This window comes from Centruroides sculpturatus, unplaced genomic scaffold, assembly GCF_000671375.1.
Source record: "Centruroides sculpturatus isolate CEXI.00-Female unplaced genomic scaffold, Cexi_2.0 scaffold71, whole genome shotgun sequence".
NCBI lineage: Eukaryota > Metazoa > Arthropoda > Arachnida > Scorpiones > Buthidae > Centruroides > Centruroides sculpturatus.
This window is the reverse complement of record NW_019384332.1, coordinates 1,021,444-1,044,776: the sequence shown is the minus strand read 5'-3', so window position 1 is coordinate 1,044,776 and position 23,333 is coordinate 1,021,444. Positions and strand designations below refer to the sequence as shown.

Sequence of the window (23,333 nt, the reverse complement as noted above, 5' to 3'; positions counted from 1 at the left end):
AACTTCTTGTAATCAAACTCGTTACATTTCTCGTACAATTATATTTAAATTTTTATATAACTTTCCTTAATTACGAGAAATTTATATTTATTATAATAGGATTTTCGTAATTATAAAAATAATTACATATTATTTAATTAGAGTTTTATCTGACTTACAGCATTTTGTTTTGAAATATGCTTAATATTGGATTATATAAATATTAATATTTAAATACTAGTTATAATCCTTTAGAAATGATGAGAAAAATTTAAAACAAAAACTTTTACTTAAACTGTGTAAACTTTGTTGAAATGTTACTAAAGGGAGAAAAAGTAACACTGTAGAACTAAGGTTAAATTTGCAATTTTTTATAAACCAGCGACAAGTTGCTTAACTTTCCCTACAACATTTGAAATTGTGTGTGTTCTGCCATCTGTTATGATATTTTATTTTAAAACTTTTTGATAATTGATTATTATAAAATGGCAAAAAGCTTAATTTTGAAAGTAGAGACAAGTTTTATAATAAAAGAAAATTATAAATATTAATAACGAATGAAATCGTCATTAAGTCCGACCCTATTCGAGATATGACACACGACCCCTCTATCTCCTCACCCCCTCTACCTTTAACCACCAAAATTTAACAGGATTAAACCCTCTAACACACAAACCTTCCGGCAAAATTTCAGAAATTTTCGACAAAAAGCACAGGTGTTATTAAGCTTCAAAAAGTGTGGACAAAATCATACTCCCCACAGACTAACATTCATACATACAGAAAAAAACCCCAATTTTTTTTATATTTCTCGACGTTTCGAGGTACCCTGAGTCTAAACATGTAAATATATTTGGGGTCATTTTTTTTGACTGATCGCCATACTTTTCCTCTGTTATATACAACAGCGACGAAAAAAATAAAATGAATTATTCTTTGAATAACTTAAAACAAACATAAATTTTATATTTATATTTTTTCTAGTTTTATCGTACTGTATTTTTTAAACTTAATAATACGATGAGATAGTCAATAAATTAATATTATTTATGTACAGTACATCAGTAGGAAAACTATATAAATTTAAATAGAATGGTTTCAGCAAAGCTAAAAGAAAATACACCGTGTAGACCATAAAACACTTGAAACTAAATTGCTTATTGAACAGAAATTGTGTATCTTTCAGAATAATATTAATTCAATAAAAAGTAAGCTTTATTAATTAGCTACATTTTTAATATTATTAATTCTTTTATTATATTATATTAATTTAATGTATAAAAATATTCGTAACATTAATACGACAATTTATGTGTTTAAAAACTGCTTAAAATAGAATATATAATTAAATTTTTCCCACTTAAGGTTTATTATGATCGTAAATTAATAATTATAATTATTATTGAAAGAAATCTAGATGATTTCAATCCCTATTTTATCATAATACCTTTAATCTCAGCATGAGAAAATCCGAGAAAAATTATATTTTGAAATTATTGTATTAATAATATCAAAAGTATTATTGATATAATTTTTAATTATAAAAAAAATATAAAAATTATATTATTATAAAAGAAATTGGCGTTTAAATACCAATTTTGAACACGTGTTTGACTTTATGTAAATTCTGGCCAGGGATTAAAACCAAGACACGTGGTGCTATCAGTGATGTCGACAAGAATGTATGCGTCATTGTAAAGGTAATGTCTATTCGTAATATTAATTTATTAATATGTTTGAGATAGAATCTAAGAAATATATTTTCTCTTCGTGATTTTATGAATTAATTCGTTGCTAAATAAAAATTATCGAATAACTGTTTTATTAATGATAAAAAAAAATTTTTGTGCACTAGAGCAGTCAATAATGATAGGATAAATATAAATTATTTCTGGGTTTTTGGCATAAGAATACAATGTTTTAAATGTATTTATTTTCATAAAAGGGTGTTTTTATTAGAATAATCTTAATATTTAGAACTGAAGTAGTAATAGAAATTGAAAGCTTTCGTGTTAAAATCAAAGTGATACTTTGTTTAAAAAGATTTTTTCTTAATGTTTTCCTGATTTAATGCTCTCAAGTAAATAACTTCTTTTTAAATTTACTTCATAAAGAATTGTTTTTCAAAGTAAAAATTTACATTTTATATCAAATTTTATATAAATAAATATTTCTGGTATGTTTTATTTAAATGCTTTATATATATAATTTGCTCTGTGTTATTTCCCCCTCCCCGGTATTTTTAAGTATTTTTTTTTTCTAATGAACAAAAAAAAATAATTAATTTTTATTTTTTATACGAAAACATTAAATCTAAAAAAGCATGTTATCATCAAGCAACTTTCAGATCGGAGATTATACAATATTACACTGTGTAATATATCTGTAGTCTTCAATTTTTCCGTATTGCCTACATAAAAATAACTTCAATTCAAAGTAACCATTTTATAAATTTCTTTTNTTTTAGCCATTTCTACTAAACAGAACTCGAGGTGAGCAAAAATAGGATAAATATAAATTATTTCTGGGTTTTTGGCATAAGAATACAATGTTTTAAATGTATTTATTTTCATAAAAGGGTGTTTTTATTAGAATAATCTTAATATTTAGAACTGAAGTAGTAATAGAAATTGAAAGCTTTCGTGTTAAAATCAAAGTGATACTTTGTTTAAAAAGATTTTTTCTTAATGTTTTCCTGATTTAATGCTCTCAAGTAAATAACTTCTTTTTAAATTTACTTCATAAAGAATTGTTTTTCAAAGTAAAAATTTACATTTTATATCAAATTTTATATAAATAAATATTTCTGGTATGTTTTATTTAAATGCTTTATATATATAATTTGCTCTGTGTTATTTCCCCCTCCCCGGTATTTTTAAGTATTTTTTTTTTCTAATGAACAAAAAAAAATAATTAATTTTTATTTTTTATACGAAAACATTAAATCTAAAAAAGCATGTTATCATCAAGCAACTTTCAGATCGGAGATTATACAATATTACACTGTGTAATATATCTGTAGTCTTCAATTTTTCCGTATTGCCTACATAAAAATAACTTCAATTCAAAGTAACCATTTTATAAATTTCTTTTTACAGCAGTTTTTTTTTCTTTTTAATTGACCTCAAAGGTGTTTTAAATTTTTCTTCGGGTAGTTTCTTTTAAATAGAGTTTGTGGACATCAACTGTTTTATAATGCTCGTTTTACTACTACTACTACTGTCTGTAGAAGGCTTATTTTTACAGCCTATCGAAGCAAATTTTATCGTTTTTACAGGTAATTACAATCTTAAAACTCTTGGAATTAGGTTTACGTAAGCCGAACTTTAAACCATTACATGTAATACAACTTATAATTTTTTTTTTTTTTAATTTAGAAAATCCTGAAAAGTTTATGGGGACAGAAAATAAGTTAAAAGATCTGACGATTTTACTACGGGAAGATGGAAAAGTTGTTATAGGTGGAAGGTAAGAGTGGAAAATCTTTAGTTAAAATTTAAACAGATTTAATAAAAGAAAAATCTTAATCGTAACAGGAACGGCATTTTTAAAATTAGTGTTAAAGATCTAAAAGTAGAAAAGGTAAACAACTTAATTCTCAAGGTATTTCCTCCCTCGTTTTTAATCTTGCCAAAGTAAATTATATTTTTTCTTTTAACTTTAGAGTTTACAATGGTTTAGCTCCGAAAATGAGAGACAAGCATGTTTAATAAAGGGAAGATTGGAGGTAACTTTCTTATAAGAAATAAAACGATTTTCGTCATTCATAAATTCCTTAAGTATATATAAAACTTGTGCTCAATTGTAAAAAGGACTTTGCAAAAAGTCCCTTTTTTTATCCCGTTAGTTACTCATCATTTCAAAATCATCTATTTTTCTTCTATGAATTTTATATATAATTCTGAAATATTTCAAAAAATAAAAAACCACCCTTATTTTTTACAGGAAGAATGCCAAAATTACTTGCTAATTTATGCAGAAACTTCGATGGACACCGTTCTCGTTTGTGGTACAAATGCATTTCGACCATTATGCAGAAAATACCAAGAAAAGGTTAGTATTATCAAAGACGTTTTATTTTCAATTCAGGTTCTTTCTGCTGTTTGTAATATGATGTCTGGTCGAAGGTGTGAATTTTAAATCTTCGATAGTGGTGTGTGGGTTACCCGCAGTTTTTTTCTGGATTGGTGAATCCTAGACGTAAGACGTACGGGCATAACCATCGTCCTACTAGACGCCAATTTATTCAACTGGAAATATAAACTTGTGAAGTGTTTTGAAGATCGCATAAATGAAAATTTAACTTGAAAATTTTTTTAATTGTAGCTTTCCAATTACGAAGTAATAGAAGAATTTTCTGGAGAAGGATTGTGTCCTTATAGTCCTTATTACCCAAGCACTGCTAAGTTTATTAGTATGTAAGATGTCTTTTTATTTCAAATTTATTTTTTTCCTATTAAAAATTTTATCATAATATTTAGATGGAGAATTATATGCTGCAACTTTTGGACAATTCTCTGGTGACGATCCTTTAATTTACAGAAGACCCGTTAGGACAAAAATTGGAAATTATCATCAGCTTAATGGTAACAATTGAATTTTTCTGAAGTAATAAAACTTCTTCTTTTTTTAAACTGTCTTTTTAAACAGAGCCAGAGTTTATAGCTTCCTTTTACCACGGAAAATTCGTGTATTTTTTATTTAAGGAAAAAGCTATCGAAGATATCGATTATAAAAAGGTTTAATTTTTCGTTATTATATTGAAATATTCACATTCTTATTCTTATTATTCTTAATAAATTTCTATTCTTAGAAAAAATATTCTAGAATAGCCAGAGTTTGTACAAATGATAGAGGCTATGCGTATTCTGGACATGTAAAGATGTGGACGTCATTTCTCAAAACTCGTCTAAGTTGTTATATTCCTGGGCCTGTTCCATTTTATTTCAATGAAATTTGTAAATAACTTTTTAGATTTTTCATCGAAACATTTACTTATTATCCTCTTTTTTATATATATTAATGCATCCATTATAATTTCAGTTGCTGCCACAGACGTTCTAGAAAGAACTATTAGAGGAAGAAATGAACTCGTTATATATGTTGCATTTAAAACTCCGTAAGTAATAATGTAATTAATTATTAATTTGTAGATGGGAAGTCTTTCTTTTAAAATTTTTGACATATTAAAAAGATATGACTCTAAAAATATTAAACTGAAACTTTTTTAGCGATGATTTTTACGGATCTGCTGTGTGTCTCTTTCGTCTAAGAGAGATAGAAAAAGCATTCGAAGGCGACTTTAAATTCCAAAAAGATAAACTTTCAAATTGGGTTCCCTTTCCAGCTCAGGAAGTACCGACTCAAAGACCTGGATCCGTAAGTAATAAATGCAACCATGGGCTGAATAGGCCATGGCACTCTCTTTAAAATGTATTAATAAATCAGAACTGTGTTTACGCCGCGCGCGCGCGCACACAATTATATATATCTATGCATATACAGTAAAACCTGTCTATGGCGACCACTCACGGTTCCTGCAAAAAGTGGTTTTTTTAGACAGTTGGTCGTCCAATACAGGTGGTGCCCTAACACCGTATTTCCGTATGTATTTTGCGCACTTTTTAGCCATTTCTACTAAACAGAACTCGAGGTGAGCAAATAAGCGAATTTTTTTCAACGATAGAGCTATATTGGTATTGTATTTTATTCTTATCGGATAACTCGATTTACTGGAGTCGTCGTGATTTTATAAGACAGATTTTAATACCAATATTTTAAAGATTAATACAATAGTCGCATTTTCTTGATTTATATTGCACACTTTTTTTCCGACTTAATTAATTCGACTCGGTTGTTTTCGTTCTCTCCTCAGTTACGTGTATTACGTCATCGATATACAAGCACATCGTATCTCTACATCACTTTGGTTTTGGTATTCGTTAGTTTAATCTTATTTTAACTTTAAAAATACTGTTTTTTAATATTTAATATTTTCTTAAGTACAATAAGAAAAAATCGTTTAATTACTAATTATTTATTTTTTCTCATTATATGATTTCATTACATTCGGACGTACTGTACATTAGGACGTATATTAGGAAATTAAATTCGGTTTATTTCTAATTAAGACTGCATTCAGGGTATTAGTTTGACCTATATCTGAGAACTTAGAATTTTATTTTATATCATTCAATTTTTTTTTTTCCCCTTTAGTGCGTTAAGAACTCTGAACTGTCTACGGAAGCACTTCAATTTGCTTATCAACATTATTTTATGAATGAAAACGTGGAGTCTTTCCTGGAAGAGCCTGTTTTAACATATACTTCAGAGTAAGAAGTTGTTGTTGTTGTTTTTGCATGTTAAACAAATCCATTTTGAGGTTATGCAACTTTTTTCTAATCGAATAAAAATGCATATTTTATGAATTTTGAAAATGCAGTTTTTTTCATAGCGTCAGAAAACCGGTTTTTTTATTACATGTTTTTCTGGACAAGGAATCAAGATGTTTTGTTTCTTATAAACCTTATTTTGATCCTTATCAAACAGTGTAATGAGATTTTTTTTATTTTAGTTGTCACGTCACTTCGTTTGCTGTTGATACTGTAAAAACAGTAAATGAGGGTAAATACGATGTTCTTTTTCTTGGGACGAGTAAGTTTTATTTCGTTTTTTTTTTTTTGTAAATCTTAACATAGCATTTTCAGTCACTTTTTGCGTAAAAAAGTTCTTTTTACTTCTTAAGTTCTCATTTTTAAATCATCTTTTTTTAGGTTGTGGTAAAGTCATAAAAACAATCTACAACCCTAGTAATAGAATTGAAAGAATTATTGTAGAGGAAATCAACATTGCCCATGTGAATGCCTCAATCACTAACCTTCATATTCATAATAATACATTGATGTTGCTTACTCAACACGATATTTATACTGTTCCTACTCAAAGATGCGAAAAAAATCCCAAAACATGCAGGTATTAACAATTGTTGGCTTTCTCTTTTCAAGTTTTTTTTTCTTAATTTGTTTTTTATTACAGCCATTGCGTTGGACTGCAAGATCCTTACTGTGCCTGGGATAAAACAAAAATGATTTGTACTACTGTAAACGAGTACGTATTCTTAAATTTTTAATTTCTTTTACTTTTCTTAAACTCTTTTTATTTCTTCCCCCAGAGAAAGAAATCGAAACTTAATTCAAAACATTAAAAGTGGATACGATTTCGAATGCTGTTCATGTAAGTTATGTGAAGAAAAATTAATGCTATAAAAGACTTATTTTACAAAGTCAAAATAATTTTTGTCCCTAGATGACTCTGCAAAAGAATTATGCAGTACCAGTATGTTTGACAGAAACAACTTAGCAATAGCAATTTCCATTATTTATCTTATGACCACTGTTTTTATTCTTTTCGGGGTCTGTTTCTTTGTAAATAAAACTAATTTGAAAAAATGTTTTAATTTTCTATATAGAAGAAAAATCAAAATGATAAAATCAAGGTATTGAACTGTCTCCTAATTTTAGTTTTTATTTTCAGCGCTTTTGCACTTGTAATGCCAATATTTATGTACTGTCATTTTTATGCTTATAATTTTAAAATAAAAAATACGTTGAAGAACAATCCATTTATTTTGTATAATTCTTACATTGATTCCTAAATTCCAAATTAGTAACTAAATAATAATCAAGTGGCGAAATGTTAAATTTCGACAAAATTTTATTCGATTTGTTAGGTGATGAAAAAAGCTCGTGTTTACCTTTAAGTTTTAAAATGTTTTCAGAAATGGCTGAATGCCAAGATTATAAAGGAAAGATTTTACAAGATGTAATGTCCAATAATCTCACGGGACTAAGAAATAAAATCATCAAACACGGGAGGTACACTTGTACTTGAAATTGAATCTTCACCTATGGTTTATTTTTTATAAATACGTACAAATTATATAGCACTGAAGATGGGTTGAGAGTTCGTCGACCCGAAATGTATATGTGGAATAAAGAATTAAATACCTTTTTTTCTGTACGTTTTAACCTCTTGGATATTTTACTTACTGGATGAAATACTATACCTATAAATATAGGATTGTTTAATGCAAACTTATTGCGATGAATATCTAACTTGCTTTGCCCCAAGACACCACATTTTAATTTAAACTCTAAGAGCTAAAACAAGAGAGTTCAAATTTAACATTTTAACCCTTATGAAATTTTACTCGAAACAAATTTATCTTTCGGAACTAATCTGACGTAAGACAATTGTTTGTAAAAAAAAAAAAATCTTGAAAGACAGTAATGTAGCAGAAAGAACAACAAATTTTAAAGCTTAAATTTCTCAAATATTTACTTTATACAATTATTACCTAAATAACTTACACACGTTGCATTTTAATTACGGCTCGAAGCCTTAAATTCTTGCGAAAACCGAAATTGCATGAGAAATCATTTTCCGCGGACAAGAAATGAACAAACTTTGTCTTCTGGTGCCCTATCAGTTCCGATGTTGGCCGCGTTTCTCAGCCACGATATTCGACGTCGACCTGGTCTTTTTCATAGATTTTCCCTTGTATAATCAGTTGTAGGATTCAGTACTTTCTCATCACGTAGCCGAAGTATTTCAACTTTTTGCTCGGTGTTGAATAGTTCTTGTTTATCTACTCGTCGCAATATTTCTACAATGGTCACATGTTCTACCCAGAATACTCTTCGAAGCCTTCGAAATGTAGATTTACCGAAGGCTTATATCTTCTTTTCAGATGTTTTGGATACGGTCCAAGATTCAACTCCGTGCAATAGTGGCGGAAACACACAACATCCGATTATTCTAGTTTTCGTATGGAGGGTTAGGTCTCTAGAATATAGCACCCTTCTCATTTTCGTGAAGAGAATTCTTGCCTTTTCTATTCACGCTCTATATCATGATCCTAGTTATCACTTAAGACACTTCCAAGTAATTAAATTTCTCTCGTTTCTTTTCATCCAAATGTTGTCGTCTCACTGTAAATATACTTCTAGTCTTTGTCTAGTAAACTGAGCAATTCGAATTCCCTCTGCGTATGTTTCGCCATAATTAAATGGTAATCTTATGAAGAAGACTTAAGCCTAGTACTCACGTGAGGAAATTATCGTACAATTGAAATGCGCGCCATCTGCCAGCCGTAAATATAAACAAGCTACTACAGTAGGTAGGCCTCGTGCCAGTAGTCGAAAATGTCGCCGACCGGGATTGCTTTGTTATATTGTAAATAAAAAAGCTTAAAGCGAAAAATTTGGATAGGAAAAATAATCGAAATCGTTGGAAGTTAGGAATATCGAATACTTTCGTACCCGAATTACGATTACGCCATTCAGAATTCATTACGAAGTAAGTACGTCTATTCAATTAACATTAATATTTAAATCGGATAGCGATATAGCGTATAAATGAAATATATTAGCGTATAAATAAAGCTTTTTAGCCTTGTCGACCGCCATAGTTCGAATGCTGTAGTTTCACGTGATGTTTAATAAAATTGCTAAACGGCCTTCCTATTGGTCTAATTTTTACCATTTCTCTTTCCGTCACGACAAAAGTTGAATATTTTCAACTTCGTTTTCCGTCGGCTTTGACGACAAAAGTGACGTCATTCTGCCGTTCATTGACATGTGTAGTAACAAAAAATCTTGAAATTGTACATTTTAATGTACTGTACACAGGCGGATCTACATGTGGACTAATACGTCTTAAGCCCAGGGCACCCAAGTGTCAAGGGCCCACAAAAATTGAATTATTATCATAAAATTTTAATACTTTTTCATTAACAATGAGCACTTATTGTATAGTTAAAAATAGTTAATAGGTTAGGTTTGGTAAAAACGGGGCCCCATTGGACTTTAATAAGCTCTAGGCTCCGAAAAACTTAAATCCGCCCCCGAGTGTACAGTACTTATTTGAGATTAATATTTTAACATCTTCCACTTCGTTGTAAAATAATAAGATATTGCGATTTTTGTAGTTCGGCTTGTCGTTAGATATTCATAAATTGATTTTAAAACAAACGTGATTAAAATAATTGGCATCAACGAATTGAATAATAAACTAATTTCCCCCCCCCGAAATCATTATATTTTGCCTAATGATTCAGATTCAATACTTGATAAATTTTTTTCAAGCCTCCAACAAATATTGTATCGAATGTTTTCGGCTGTTGAGGCATCCATCTTCAGCAATGAACGTTAACCTATTGGAATATAGAACGCTTATAATTTTAAATTTAAAAATTAAATTCGAAATTTTAAGAAACAGAAATCGAGAAATTTTTAAATGAATGCATCAAATAAAATATGCTGTGTTTTTTTTAAAATTTTTATAAATACAACAAATAAAACTACCATAAATGAGTGAAATAATAAAATCAGAGAGTTCGTGTTAGTAGATAAATTTAAAAAAAAAAGTACGTAAAAAAGAAAATAGTGGCAAGACCAAACTGCCAAATTGGACGAAAAATCGCGGATTGAGTTACTTTTGATGGCATTTCGACGCCCAGAAAAGGTGTTTCGGCGATGGTCAATTTAAATGATTTGTAACAGTCTCTGTAGTAGCCATTCTACACAATATAAAATCCTTGATCTATATACTATCATTACTGAATCTTTGTATATCATATATACAGTATTTGAAATTATCAATAGAAATATCATAAACTTCAAGTAAATGCATTAATAGTTAAGCTAAAGAATCTGTCGTACATGATTTCCCGATCCGTTTAACCGAATTTTTAATTCCCTTTTGCATTATTTTTTCCATTGCACCATTTACCTCAATTAGCATCATTTTTCGCTCTTTTTTAAGCTTTTGCGCAAAATTACAAATGAAATTCATTAAGTTGTTAAATCAATATTCAATTCAATTCAATGTCAATATTTTCAAACAAATTATTCAAAATTTAATAAATGATAATGTAAATTTGAAATTTGGGATGACAGTGATGGTGATTTGTCTGAGGAACATACTGTCATAATTATGATGTTCATATCAAAACACAGTTTGACAGAAGAGAAAACAGAAGAAGAATTAGAGAAAGTAATGTTTTATGTTATAAAAGATAAAATATCAAAATGGAGTAAAAAGTATGCTCTATTCTGTAAAACTTCCTGGATAAGAGATGCTAAAAATGCTTCCTGGATGAAAGGGTAGTGCTATAAGTATAGAAGACGAATTAAGAGCATTTTAGTAATCATTTATATTCTTTACATTCGGGTTATGCAGTACGTAATAATGTTTTTAATTTTAAAGTCGGCAGCACGTAATAATAATGTTTATTACAGCCAAACAATATGAAAACATGTCTACATATATTAAATACAGAATTTAGTATTGAAATTATTTAATAATCTTATAAGTTTTAAAGATTTTAGTCTTATAAATAATACATATCAACTAGCTTCTTTTTGTAAACAGGAAACTTGATCTACACTGAAATTTGCTTATTGATTACATTATATTCCTAATGAAACATGAATGTTATATTATTAAACAATAAAATTAGAAATAGAGATAAATAAAATAACGCATGTTGATAATTTGAAAATTTCGATTCCTGTCGTTGTCTTCAATAAATCTATAAAATAATGAATATCATAAAGAATTAAAATTATAAAAAATATTTTCACATATTTCCAAATAAAATTCTAAAATTTTTCGTAAATATTTTAATTATATTTTCAACTGCTTACTTGATTCTGAATTTGAAGTATGACAGCAGGTTTCATCCTCGCCTGTGTTTTCCACATCTTGTAAATAAACGTCATTCCTAAGATAATTTATTATTATTAATTTCTATAATTTAATTTTAGACATTTTAATTGTCTATAATAAAAATATATATACCCTCTCTTGTGATAAATTTTCTCACATTTTGATTTGTTCATATTCCAAGCGTAATACGGATCACGTAACCGAATGCATTCACTGAAAATATAAATCTAATTATATTTTAAATTTAAAAACAAATATTCTTTATTCATTTTACTTACGTGCAATTGCATGTGTGTTGTTTACATCTATCAGTATTTACTATTATAATCATGTTTGTTGATTGTACGAGGAGCTTTTCCTTATAAATGTGTACACTTTTAACTATTTCTATATCAGGAAACAATTGGAAAGTTTCGATAATTTTGGGTGCATTCGATCCTTTCTCATAAGTACTTAATGCTTTTTTCACTGTACCGCATTCTGTAAGAAAGAATATTGAAAATAATACAAACACCAACCTAAGAAAATTTCTATATTCAAACTTTTTTTATATCCTTATATTTTATATGAATAGCTAAGAATAATATTTTACTACGATCTTTACTAAAATTCCTTACCAGTTCCAATATAGAGGATATCGTAGAGTTTATCTTTAAGAGATCTTACTTGTGGATCCACAAATATTGAAGTGTAGCGACAACTGAAAAAAAAAATATAGAATTACTGTAATTATAATTGAAAACTATATTATTTTATATAAAATTTATATGATTTAAATACCGAAAGTCTTGATTTATGAGAACAGGATCCTTCAAATACGAATAAACAAGATTATTCATTTCGGCGTGAGTAATTAAGAAATTCTTTAATTCTTCACTAACTCCAGAAGAATAATCAGCGCACTTAAAAGAAAAAAAAAATTATATTAAATTCGAAAATTTTTAAAATACAATTTTCTTTCTAAACCTTACGGTTCCGGGTCTTGGTATAGGGATATTTTCAGATGAAACAGGTCCTTCAGTTCCTTTAAAATCACCATCAAAAACATTTTGAATATCCTTCATACTAAATGCACATATTGCTGATGAAATGGGAAGAGGTCTAAATATCATTTATTAAAAAAAATTGTTTATTAAAATTTAGTATTTATACAAAATAATAATTATTGATATACTTACTCGTCGGAATTAAAAATACCATAAAATATTTCATTATCTCCATTTACGATTTTACTTATGGCTTCTGAAATGATTTAATATGAGAATTTTGTTAAATAAACTTTATAGGTACGTGATTGTTGATGTTATGATAACTGACAAGATATCACGTGATAAATATCGATTCAGGACAGGTAGAATGGAATAGTTCATTAAGTGATCATAAGAAATGTTTTTAAAGATAAAATGTAAAATATTTTTTAAAAACGTTTATTAAATTCCTAAAGAATAAATTAAGTTCAAAATTATGCAAAAAAGTGACGAAAGTTATTGTGTAAAATTAGGCTATATTCAAAGCTGTTTTGAAAAAGATTTAAAATTATTATTTGTGGTTTGTACTTTATTCATCCCGGTATACAATGGAACTTTGTAAAGTCAGGATAGATGATTTGATTTGATAATAACTTAATCATAACAATGCCAAATAATTAAAATATATTATAACTAGCTGTTACCCGTAACTTCGTCCGCGGAGGTTTTGCAAGCAAACCCCATTTACATTCAATACAGTATTTCAATAACCATAGTAATTGTCATATAACACCTACCGCTGAAGAGAATTGCCGAGAATCAAACGAACTATCTTCAATTTGATCAATTTTCTGGAACGTTTACAATCGTTCTATAATCGAACCAATATGCAATAACAAATTCGAATTTAAAACGGATCGAACATTTTTAAACTCGAAATGTCTGAAATGTTATCAATTTAATACACCTAAGTACTCAATGAAGACTAAACGTAGTTGAAAACAAAAAATCGCATCTAAAATAGTACAGTAGAAGCCGTTTTTCCGGTTAATCCTTAATCCTCTCCCTCTCCCCCCGCGGGGGAATTTCGAAAAATCCCTTCTTAGTGTGCGTTTCCATGACGTACCCTAACTGTCTACCAAATTTCACCTCTCTAGGTTAAGCGGTTTGCTCTGGGCGATGATGAATCAGTGAATCAGTGAGTCAGTCAGTCAGGACAAGCAATTTTATATATTTAGATTATAAAAATTATAAGTGAAATTATTTGTTTACACTTTCTGTTAATTGTACATTCCGCATGACTTACGTATTTGATCGTAAAAATATGGATTAATTCCCGATGTGACACAAATAAGACGAGATTTAAAAAATGACGTCCATTTCTCTATATCTTCCATTTTATAACCTTTGTCGTTAATACAAACTCTAGCGACTTTTGAATATATTACCTACAATAATATTATATAAAATAATTTAAAATTATAATAAATTTCTAATAATATTTACCTATCAAAAATTATAAAATAAACTTTACCTTTTTTCCAGTATCAAGTTCTACATTTGCTTCTCTAAAGAAAAAATAAACAAATTTATCATGTTGAAACGATCCTACAAAAACTGACTCTAAAAAATAAATTTTGTTTCATTGTTAGAAAGTATACTGTATATTAGTCAGTGGTGGTTGTGGCTCTAATATGAAGGTACTGTCTGAAAAATTATAGAATAAGTTCGGACGTGCTCAGCATAGAATAAATTACAAATTTACGACCACACCTATGGCACCTATGGAGAGAAAATTTTTAATGTTCAAATCTTTTTTTAATGGTGTATTTTTAGGCTGAAGGTAATGGTATGCATCTCTCGCTTTCAGACACGGCTCTTTGATCTCGCTCTTGTAAATTTCTATTTTTTTTTCCATATCCGTAGCAATGGTTGAGGCTTAAAATACATCATTGAAAGAAGATTTGGACGTTAAAAACATTTTCTCTCAGCAAATGCAATAGGTTTGGACTTAAATTTGTAATAATAGAATCGGTATTATTTCTTATAATGTTTTAATCTGCGCTGCTTTTAATAACAAAAAATAATTTTAATTTAAAATTAATTAATATATTTTACGAAATAATAACGATTTTATTATTTTTGCATGCCACGCATTATCTATCTTGCGATAACACCCACATCAGATACCACAGCCACCACTTATATATTATAACGCGTAAATGTAGTAATATAAAAATCTAAATAAGAAAAATGTCTAAAAGTATAATTAAAGACAACTTAAATTTTAAGAACGAAACAGTTTCATCTTTATGCCCAAGTCATCATTTTTGTTACTTTATAATTGTATATTTTATTTACGACAGAAGCAGTTTTCATTATCAAAATCACACGACTCTCTACAAACTTTTTTTTGGAAAAATGATAATAAATTAATGTTAAAAATTATATTTGTTAAAAAGAAATTATTAATATCAACAAGTGGAGAAGTTACTATTACTATCTCATTTTGTTTCAGAAACAAAAGGTCAAATAAGGTAAGTCAAATAAGGTAATATCCTTTACCTCATTTGACTTACATTTTCAATTAAATTTTCATGAATAAAATATTCCTGATGACCGACATGTTAAAGGAAAAGTGTGAAGTACGGAGGCAATACACTACTAATTTGTGGTGGAGAGCATATATTTTAAATTAAATAAATTAAAAAATATGATTAAAAATTGCAACCCGGCATTGTGACGATATCACAATAAATAATTTTCCCGTTTTCAAATCTATTTTTTTATTTTTAATTGATGAAACTATTGTAAAATTTAGATTTAACAAGCAGAAAAAACTAAATATTTATTTAATATTTAAAGTTATTTTACCCTGTAATTCGTCGGCCGATGTCGTTTTTATATGTTTACTCTGAATTACAGGATAAACATCAATTTCTCCTTCGTGAGTACCAGCAAATATTTTTCCATCTACAATATAATAAAATTAAAATTTATAACTTAAGTTACGATCTAATCTAGTTATATGTAACTACGTATTTTATAAATAATTATTTTGTTTAGCTTAGATAATAAGTTATAATTTATGAATCAAATGACTCGTTTATTTGTCAAAAAAATATTAAATAGTTTATTGAATTTACAATATATATTATAGAGATAAAATAAATTTATTTACCAATTACTGTTGCAGTACTATCAGTTAGAGGTCTGTGTTTGCACAATCCTTCTGCCGAAAATTCATTTACTATTTCATATCCGTCGCTCTAAAATTCAATTAACGTTATCTTCCATGTTTTTATATTTAATTAATTACTAATATATATCATAACATAGCATAACTTGTATTCATACATACATTTTTTTTATATATTCTGCATAAAGGTCTCAAACAATGTGTACCACATACTAGATAATGATCTGTGGAGATAGCGTCATATATTCTTATGTAATTGTTACATAGATCTGATTCCTGTATCAAAATGTGTAATAATTTAAAACTAATCATTTCAAATTTATAAAATATTGTTTTTAGAATATAATTAATTAATATATTAACTCTTGAAATCCTTCTAAGAAGTTAACAAAATAAAAAATCGTATTGTATTAATAAAATTTAGCATAATAACCTATATAAAGAGAATAGATTTAGAATAAATTTAGAGACATTACTCCTACAAATTTAACCTTATATGTTATATGCGTTATCCTAGAATGTTATAACATGATACAGTCGATCCCCCTATAACACGGTAGATACGTTCCGGTTTTTATGAATCCATTTTCCACGAGTCTAGCCAATCACAGCCCGGCACGTATGCAGTTTACGGACTACGGTTGTTTGAAAGGTTTCTTCCATAAAATTAATCGATTCTAGACTGATTCGACTCAATATTTCCAAAATACGTATAATTTTTTGGGAATAACCCATATAAACTATGCTATAAACAAAAAAAATGTAGGATTACTTACCGAGTGTGCACCGTTCGACTACGCCATTGCTTAAGCTTGTTTTCGTCGTGGAGCTTGTCATCGAAGGGCGCTCGCGTGCTTCTTGATAAAATTTTTTTTTTTTGCGAAAAATTCGCTGAACTTTGGAGACATCATTAATATAAATATAATTTTTATGGGCGTTAAATAATAANGCATCTAAACTAGTACAGTATAAGCCGTTCTTTCGGTTAAGCCTTAATTCTCTCCCTTTCCCCCTGGGGGAATTTTGAAAAATCCCTTCTTAGTGTGCGTTTCCATGACGTACTCTAACTGTCTACCAAATTTCATCTCTTTTGGTTAAGCGGTTTGCTCTGGGCGATGATGAATCAGTGAATCAGTGAGTCAGTCAGTCAGGACAAGCAATTTTATATATTTAGATTATAAAAATTATAAGTGAAATTATTTGTTTACACTTTCTGTTAATTGTACATTCCGCATGACTTACGTATTTGATCGTAAAAATATGGATTAATTCCCGATGTGACACAAATAAGACGAGATTTAAAAAATGACGTCCATTTCTCTATATCTTCCATTTTATAACCTTTGTCGTTAATACAAACTCTAGCGACTTTTGAATATATTACCTACAATAATATTATATAAAATAATTTAAAATTATAATAAATTTCTAATAATATTTACCTATCAAAAATTATAAAATAAACTTTACCTTTTTTCCAGTATCAAGTTCTACATTTGCTTCTCTAAAGAAAAAATAAACAAATTTATCATGTTGAAACGATCCTACAAAAACTGACTCTAAAAAATAAATTTTGTTTCATTGTTAGAAAGTATACTGTATATTAGTCAGTGGTGGTTGTGGCTCTAATATGAAGGTACTGTCTGAAAAATTATAGAATAAGTTCGGACGTGCTCAGCATAGAATAAATTACAAATTTACGACCACACCTATGGCACCTATGGAGAGAAAATTTTTAATGTTCAAATCTTTTTTTAATGGTGTATTTTTAGGCTGAAGGTAATGGTATGCATCTCTCGCTTTCAGACACGGCTCTTTGATCTCGCTCTTGTAAATTTCTATTTTTTTTTCCATATCCGTAGCAATGGTTGAGGCTTAAAATACATCATTGAAAGAAGATTTGGACGTTAAAAACATTTTCTCTCAGCAAATGCAATAGGTTTGGACTTAAATTTGTAATAATAGAATCGGTATTATTTCTTATAATGTTTTAATCTGCGCTGCTTTTAATAACAAAAAATAATTTTAATTTAAAATTAATTAATATATTTTACGAAATAATAACGATTTTATTATTTTTGCATGCCACGCATTATCTATCTTGCGATAACACCCACATCAGATACCACAGCCACCACTTATATATTATAACGCGTAAATGTAGTAATATAAAAATCTAAATAAGAAAAATGTCTAAAAGTATAATTAAAGACAACTTAAATTTTAAGAACGAAACAGTTTCATCTTTATGCCCAAGTCATCATTTTTGTTACTTTATAATTGTATATTTTATTTACGACAGAAGCAGTTTTCATTATCAAAATCACACGACTCTCTACAAACTTTTTTTTGGAAAAATGATAATAAATTAATGTTAAAAATTATATTTGTTAAAAAGAAATTATTAATATCAACAAGTGAAGAAGTTACTATTACTATCTCATTTTGTTTCAGAAACAAAAGGTCAAATAAGGTAAGTCAAATAAGGTAATATCCTTTACCTCATTTGACTTACATTTTCAATTAAATTTTCATGAATAAAATATTCCTGATGACCGACATGTTAAAGGAAAAGTGTGAAGTACGGAGGCAATACACTACTAATTTGTGGTGGAGAGCATATATTTTAAATTAAATAAATTAAAAAATATGATTAAAAATTGCAACCCGGCATTGTGACGATATCACAATAAATAATTTTCCCGTTTTCAAATCTATTTTTTTATTTTTAATTGATGAAACTATTGTAAAATTTAGATTTAACAAGCAGAAAAAACTAAATATTTATTTAATATTTAAAGTTATTTTACCCTGTAATTCGTCGGCCGATGTCGTTTTTATATGTTTACTCTGAATTACAGGATAAACATCAATTTCTCCTTCGTGAGTACCAGCAAATATTTTTCCATCTACAATATAATAAAATTAAAATTTATAACTTAAGTTACGATCTAATCTAGTTATATGTAACTACGTATTTTATAAATAATTATTTTGTTTAGCTTAGATAATAAGTTATAATTTATGAATCAAATGACTCGTTTATTTGTCAAAAAAATATTAAATAGTTTATTGAATTTACAATATATATTATAGAGATAAAATAAATTTATTTACCAATTACTGTTGCAGTACTATCAGTTAGAGGTCTGTGTTTGCACAATCCTTCTGCCGAAAATTCATTTACTATTTCATATCCGTCGCTCTAAAATTCAATTAACGTTATCTTCCATGTTTTTATATTTAATTAATTACTAATATATATCATAACATAGCATAACTTGTATTCATACATACATTTTTTTTATATATTCTGCATAAAGGTCTCAAACAATGTGTACCACATACTAGATAATGATCTGTGGAGATAGCGTCATATATTCTTATGTAATTGTTACATAGATCTGATTCCTGTATCAAAATGTGTAATAATTTAAAACTAATCATTTCAAATTTATAAAATATTGTTTTTAGAATATAATTAATTAATATATTAACTCTTGAAATCCTTCTAAGAAGTTAACAAAATAAAAAATCGTATTGTATTAATAAAATTTAGCATAATAACCTATATAAAGAGAATAGATTTAGAATAAATTTAGAGACATTACTCCTACAAATTTAACCTTATATGTTATATGCGTTATCCTAGAATGTTATAACATGATACAGTCGATCCCCCTATAACACGGTAGATACGTTCCGGTTTTTATGAATCCATTTTCCACGAGTCTAGCCAATCACAGCCCGGCACGTATGCAGTTTACGGACTACGGTTGTTTGAAAGGTTTCTTCCATAAAATTAATCGATTCTAGACTGATTCGACTCAATATTTCCAAAATACGTATAATTTTTTGGGAATAACCCATATAAACTATGCTATAAACAAAAAAAATGTAGGATTACTTACCGAGTGTGCACCGTTCGACTACGCCATTGCTTAAGCTTGTTTTCGTCGTGGAGCTTGTCATCGAAGGGCGCTCGCGTGCTTCTTGATAAAATTTTTTTTTTTTTGCGAAAAATTCGCTGAACTTTGGAGACATCATTAATATAAATATAATTTTAATGAAAGTTAAATAATAAATGGTTTTTAGTAGGTCCGCTGCTCGTTTAAACTCAACGGTTTGTGCAATATCCGCTATTGGTATAGATTCGACCAATCCTGTCGCGACACGAGTCGGCGATGACGTTTTACCGAATTATAGGAGTTTTTTTAGCATGTTTGTACGAATACTGTCGCAATTTTTCGCCGTGATATAGGAATCCCAACTATAGAAACCCGTGTTATAGGGGGTCGACTGTATGTAATAATTTTCGTGTAAAATAAAGTTCAACTAACATGATATAATGGAAATAATATTATTTCAGTTTAAATTGTAAGAAGATTTTTTTAAATATTTGAGACTATAATGTTTAATAGGAACATAACATATAAGTTTAGAACTTCTAAGAGGGTCCATTTATTTTTCACTATTTTCAACACTGTAATGTCTGTAAACTATTCTAAGTAATTTCCAGACCTTTCTAGTGTCATTTTTTTCTTTTTATATTTAAAAGTTTTTAATATTATTCTGAAAGCAAGTATTATTTTGAGATTTGAATAGGTTACATAAATGTCGATATTTACTATATTAATAAATTAAAAGCATACCTGAGTACCCCATTTAACTCGACAAATTTCTTTATCATATAAAGTGCTATCCCATTGCATCTAAAACAAAACTTTGATATGTAATAATACTTGTAATAAAATTATATTTACAATTAACTTTTTTAATATAAAACAAAATTTTGATTATTATAAATTTACAATATTCTACCTGCTCGTCTTGTAAAGAATTCAACTCTATTTTGTAAAGATGATTCCTATGACAAAGAAAGAAATATATATATTTTTAATGTAGTTATTTTAGTTGTGATACTGATCAATAATATTTTAAATCTATTTTTAAATACTTCAAACAAATAATTTTAAATTTATTGGGCAATTGTATATTATTCTATGTTATGAATTTTTAACCATTATAAATTCATCATAAGAATTTTATACAAAATATTTATTCTAATATATACTCTAGATCTAGATCATAGTTTATATCAATAAACAGATTTAATTAGTAATGAGCTGTATCATATGCCCTATAGAATCTATCCGTCAATAATTTATAGGCTTTATTGCAATTTAGGTCAGTGTATAATGATAGATTATTATAAGTTGTGAAAGAAGTTTTATTAAAATTGTAAGTATTAAATTAGTGTATAATTTGAAAATGTTCTAGTGTTTATGTAATAATTTCAGAATGAGTTTCATTTAACAGCCGTTCTGGTGAGGGGATGGTAAATTTCACCCCTGCATCGTTAATGTCTTTGTTTAATACGAGTGTCTTGTAAAGNCTTGTAATAAAATTATATTTACAATTAACTTTTTTAATATAAAACAAAATTTTGATTATTATAAATTTACAATATTCTACCTGCTCGTCTTGTAAAGAATTCAACTCTATTTTGTAAAGATGATTCCTATGACAAAGAAAGAAATATATATATTTTTAATGTAGTTATTTTAGTTGTGATACTGATCAATAATATTTTAAATCTATTTTTAAATACTTCAAACAAATAATTTTAAATTTATTGGGCAATTGTATATTATTCTATGTTATGAATTTTTAACCATTATAAATTCATCATAAGAATTTTATACAAAATATTTATTCTAATATATACTCTAGATCTAGATCATAGTTTATATCAATAAACAGATTTAATTAGTAATGAGCTGTATCATATGCCCTATAGAATCTATCCGTCAATAATTTATAGGCTTTATTGCAATTTAGGTCAGTGTATAATGATAGATTATTATAAGTTGTGAAAGAAGTTTTATTAAAATTGTAAGTATTAAATTAGTGTATAATTTGAAAATGTTCTAGTGTTTATGTAATAATTTCAGAATGAGTTTCATTTAACAGCCGTTCTGGTGAGGGGATGGTAAATTTCACCCCTGCATCGTTAATGTCTTTGTTTAATACGAGTGTCTTGTAAAGGCAATATTTTGTTGCCTCCAGTGTCAAAAGTAGCAAGTTTTCATATTAAATTTTATGCAAATAATCTTCGATATGTACTGAAAAACCACTATATAAGATATAGTTTCATTTGGACCGCTAAATATCTTTTTAGACAGTGTTAAACAGGAATACTTTACGATCACACAGTAAATAAATTTTTCAAATACTGTATTTATACTTACAAGCCTCCGTAAACAATTTCGTCTTCATTATACGTTAACTTTTCTAAATTTTCCAATATTTCGCCTTTAAAATATATTACAGAAAATCAGGTTTCAATTATATCAATTGATTTAGTATCGAAGAAATAAAGTATTAAATACCTTGACAAACAAAGCTTTCATTTCCCTTAATTTTAGTCCAGGTACATGTTGTTGATATTAATTCGGGTAAATGGAAAAATAATGTCATCATGCATAGAAACGATAATTTGTGTTTATGACGAAACCAAACATTAAAAATTCTATGTGTAATATACCCACACATTGCTTAAATCTTAAAAATTTAAATAAAACAAATTATTTACTTAATATCATATAAAAATAAAAATTATTATAATTAAAACAAATTTACTTTTTCTGGTTTTAATTCTTCTACATTCATTTTATAAATGTTGTTTCTACAAAAGTTCGTTTAAAAATAATTAAACTGATATTTTTTCGTATTAGACTACTAATTACTCTTCATCTACTTACTTATACTTACCTACCACCTATTATAACTTCATTTTCATATTTTTTTAAGATAACAAAATTATTTAGTTCAGTTTTATTAACAGGAAATTTCATATTGCCATGCTCTATAATGAAAATTAAAAGAATATGCTATTAATACAAAGTCATATAACCAAATCAAGTATCACATAACCAAAAAGTTCGTGCGGGTTTTCAATATTATCACTTCAAAGAAGTCAAGATTTTGAAGAAAGGTTTCTGGTGAAATCATTTGCTAACATTTATATCGCATAGGAAAACTTGGAAGCTGAGTAAATGGGCACCACATATATTGACTGCCAACAAAACAAAAATTCCAGACTTGCAATCTGTTCGCTGTTTTTCTTTTTTAATGTTTCCTCCTTGTAGATATTAAGGCCTTTTTCATTTCCTCTTAATGCCCACTGGTTTAGCATTAAACCAGGTGATGAGGGACGAAGCCTGACTTATTCGGGACAGACCACCGCTGAGTTTCCAGTGTTTTGACCATCCGGATTCGATCTCGTTCCTTCAGAGTGGTCGGCTTTGTTTCTTCTCTTTCCATCCTACATGGATGTACCAATTTTGGACAGGTTATTCACCCTGCGATGAAAAATAAATTATCTTTATGAACACCGAGCATTCGTATCATCGGTTGTCGTTCTTTGGTTATACTGGAAACAAAAAGCCTAGGAT

The 23,333-nt window shown here is 27.9% G+C and overlaps 2 protein-coding genes across 5 annotated transcripts; one reads left to right on the top strand and one right to left on the bottom strand.

Moving 5' to 3' along the window:
* The first annotated feature begins 1,615 nt into the window (after positions 1-1,615).
* LOC111630328 (semaphorin-1A-like) lies at positions 1,616-7,592 on the top strand. Of its 3 annotated transcripts, none has more exons than XM_023374424.1 (18): positions 1,617-1,679; positions 3,135-3,256; positions 3,357-3,447; positions 3,516-3,561; positions 3,644-3,706; positions 3,925-4,032; positions 4,306-4,393; positions 4,461-4,565; positions 4,630-4,718; positions 4,793-4,937; positions 5,023-5,098; positions 5,211-5,358; positions 6,196-6,311; positions 6,554-6,633; positions 6,753-6,951; positions 7,015-7,086; positions 7,151-7,212; positions 7,285-7,592. In XM_023374424.1, exons 2-18 carry the CDS (start codon positions 3,175-3,177, stop codon positions 7,479-7,481), a joined length of 1,767 nt encoding a protein of 588 aa, XP_023230192.1. In that variant the 5' UTR covers positions 1,617-1,679; positions 3,135-3,174; the 3' UTR covers positions 7,482-7,592. The 3 variants fall into 3 exon arrangements, with proteins under 3 accessions (XP_023230205.1, XP_023230192.1, XP_023230201.1); XM_023374433.1 differs by lacking the exon at positions 1,617-1,679 and adding an exon at positions 2,947-3,048; XM_023374437.1 differs by lacking the exons at positions 4,630-4,718; positions 4,793-4,937 and having other exon boundaries at positions 1,616-1,679.
* A 3,653-nt stretch (positions 7,593-11,245) lies between these two features.
* LOC111630499 (semaphorin-1A-like) lies at positions 11,246-22,434 on the bottom strand. 2 transcript variants are annotated; one of them, XM_023374609.1, is made up of 17 exons: positions 22,269-22,434; positions 22,128-22,191; positions 21,352-21,397; positions 20,529-20,588; positions 19,174-19,287; positions 18,994-19,081; positions 18,687-18,785; positions 17,347-17,435; positions 17,119-17,260; positions 12,888-12,951; positions 12,681-12,810; positions 12,490-12,611; positions 12,327-12,409; positions 11,988-12,189; positions 11,842-11,922; positions 11,688-11,764; positions 11,246-11,572 (listed from the first exon to the last, which is right to left on the bottom strand). In XM_023374609.1, the coding sequence occupies exons 1-17, from the start codon at positions 22,429-22,431 to the stop codon at positions 11,484-11,486; spliced, it is 1,713 nt and encodes a 570-aa protein (XP_023230377.1). In that variant the 5' UTR covers positions 22,432-22,434; the 3' UTR covers positions 11,246-11,483. The 2 variants fall into 2 exon arrangements, with proteins under 2 accessions (XP_023230377.1, XP_023230386.1); XM_023374618.1 differs by lacking the exon at positions 21,352-21,397 and adding an exon at positions 20,698-20,743.
* Positions 22,435-23,333: the final 899 nt, after the last annotated feature.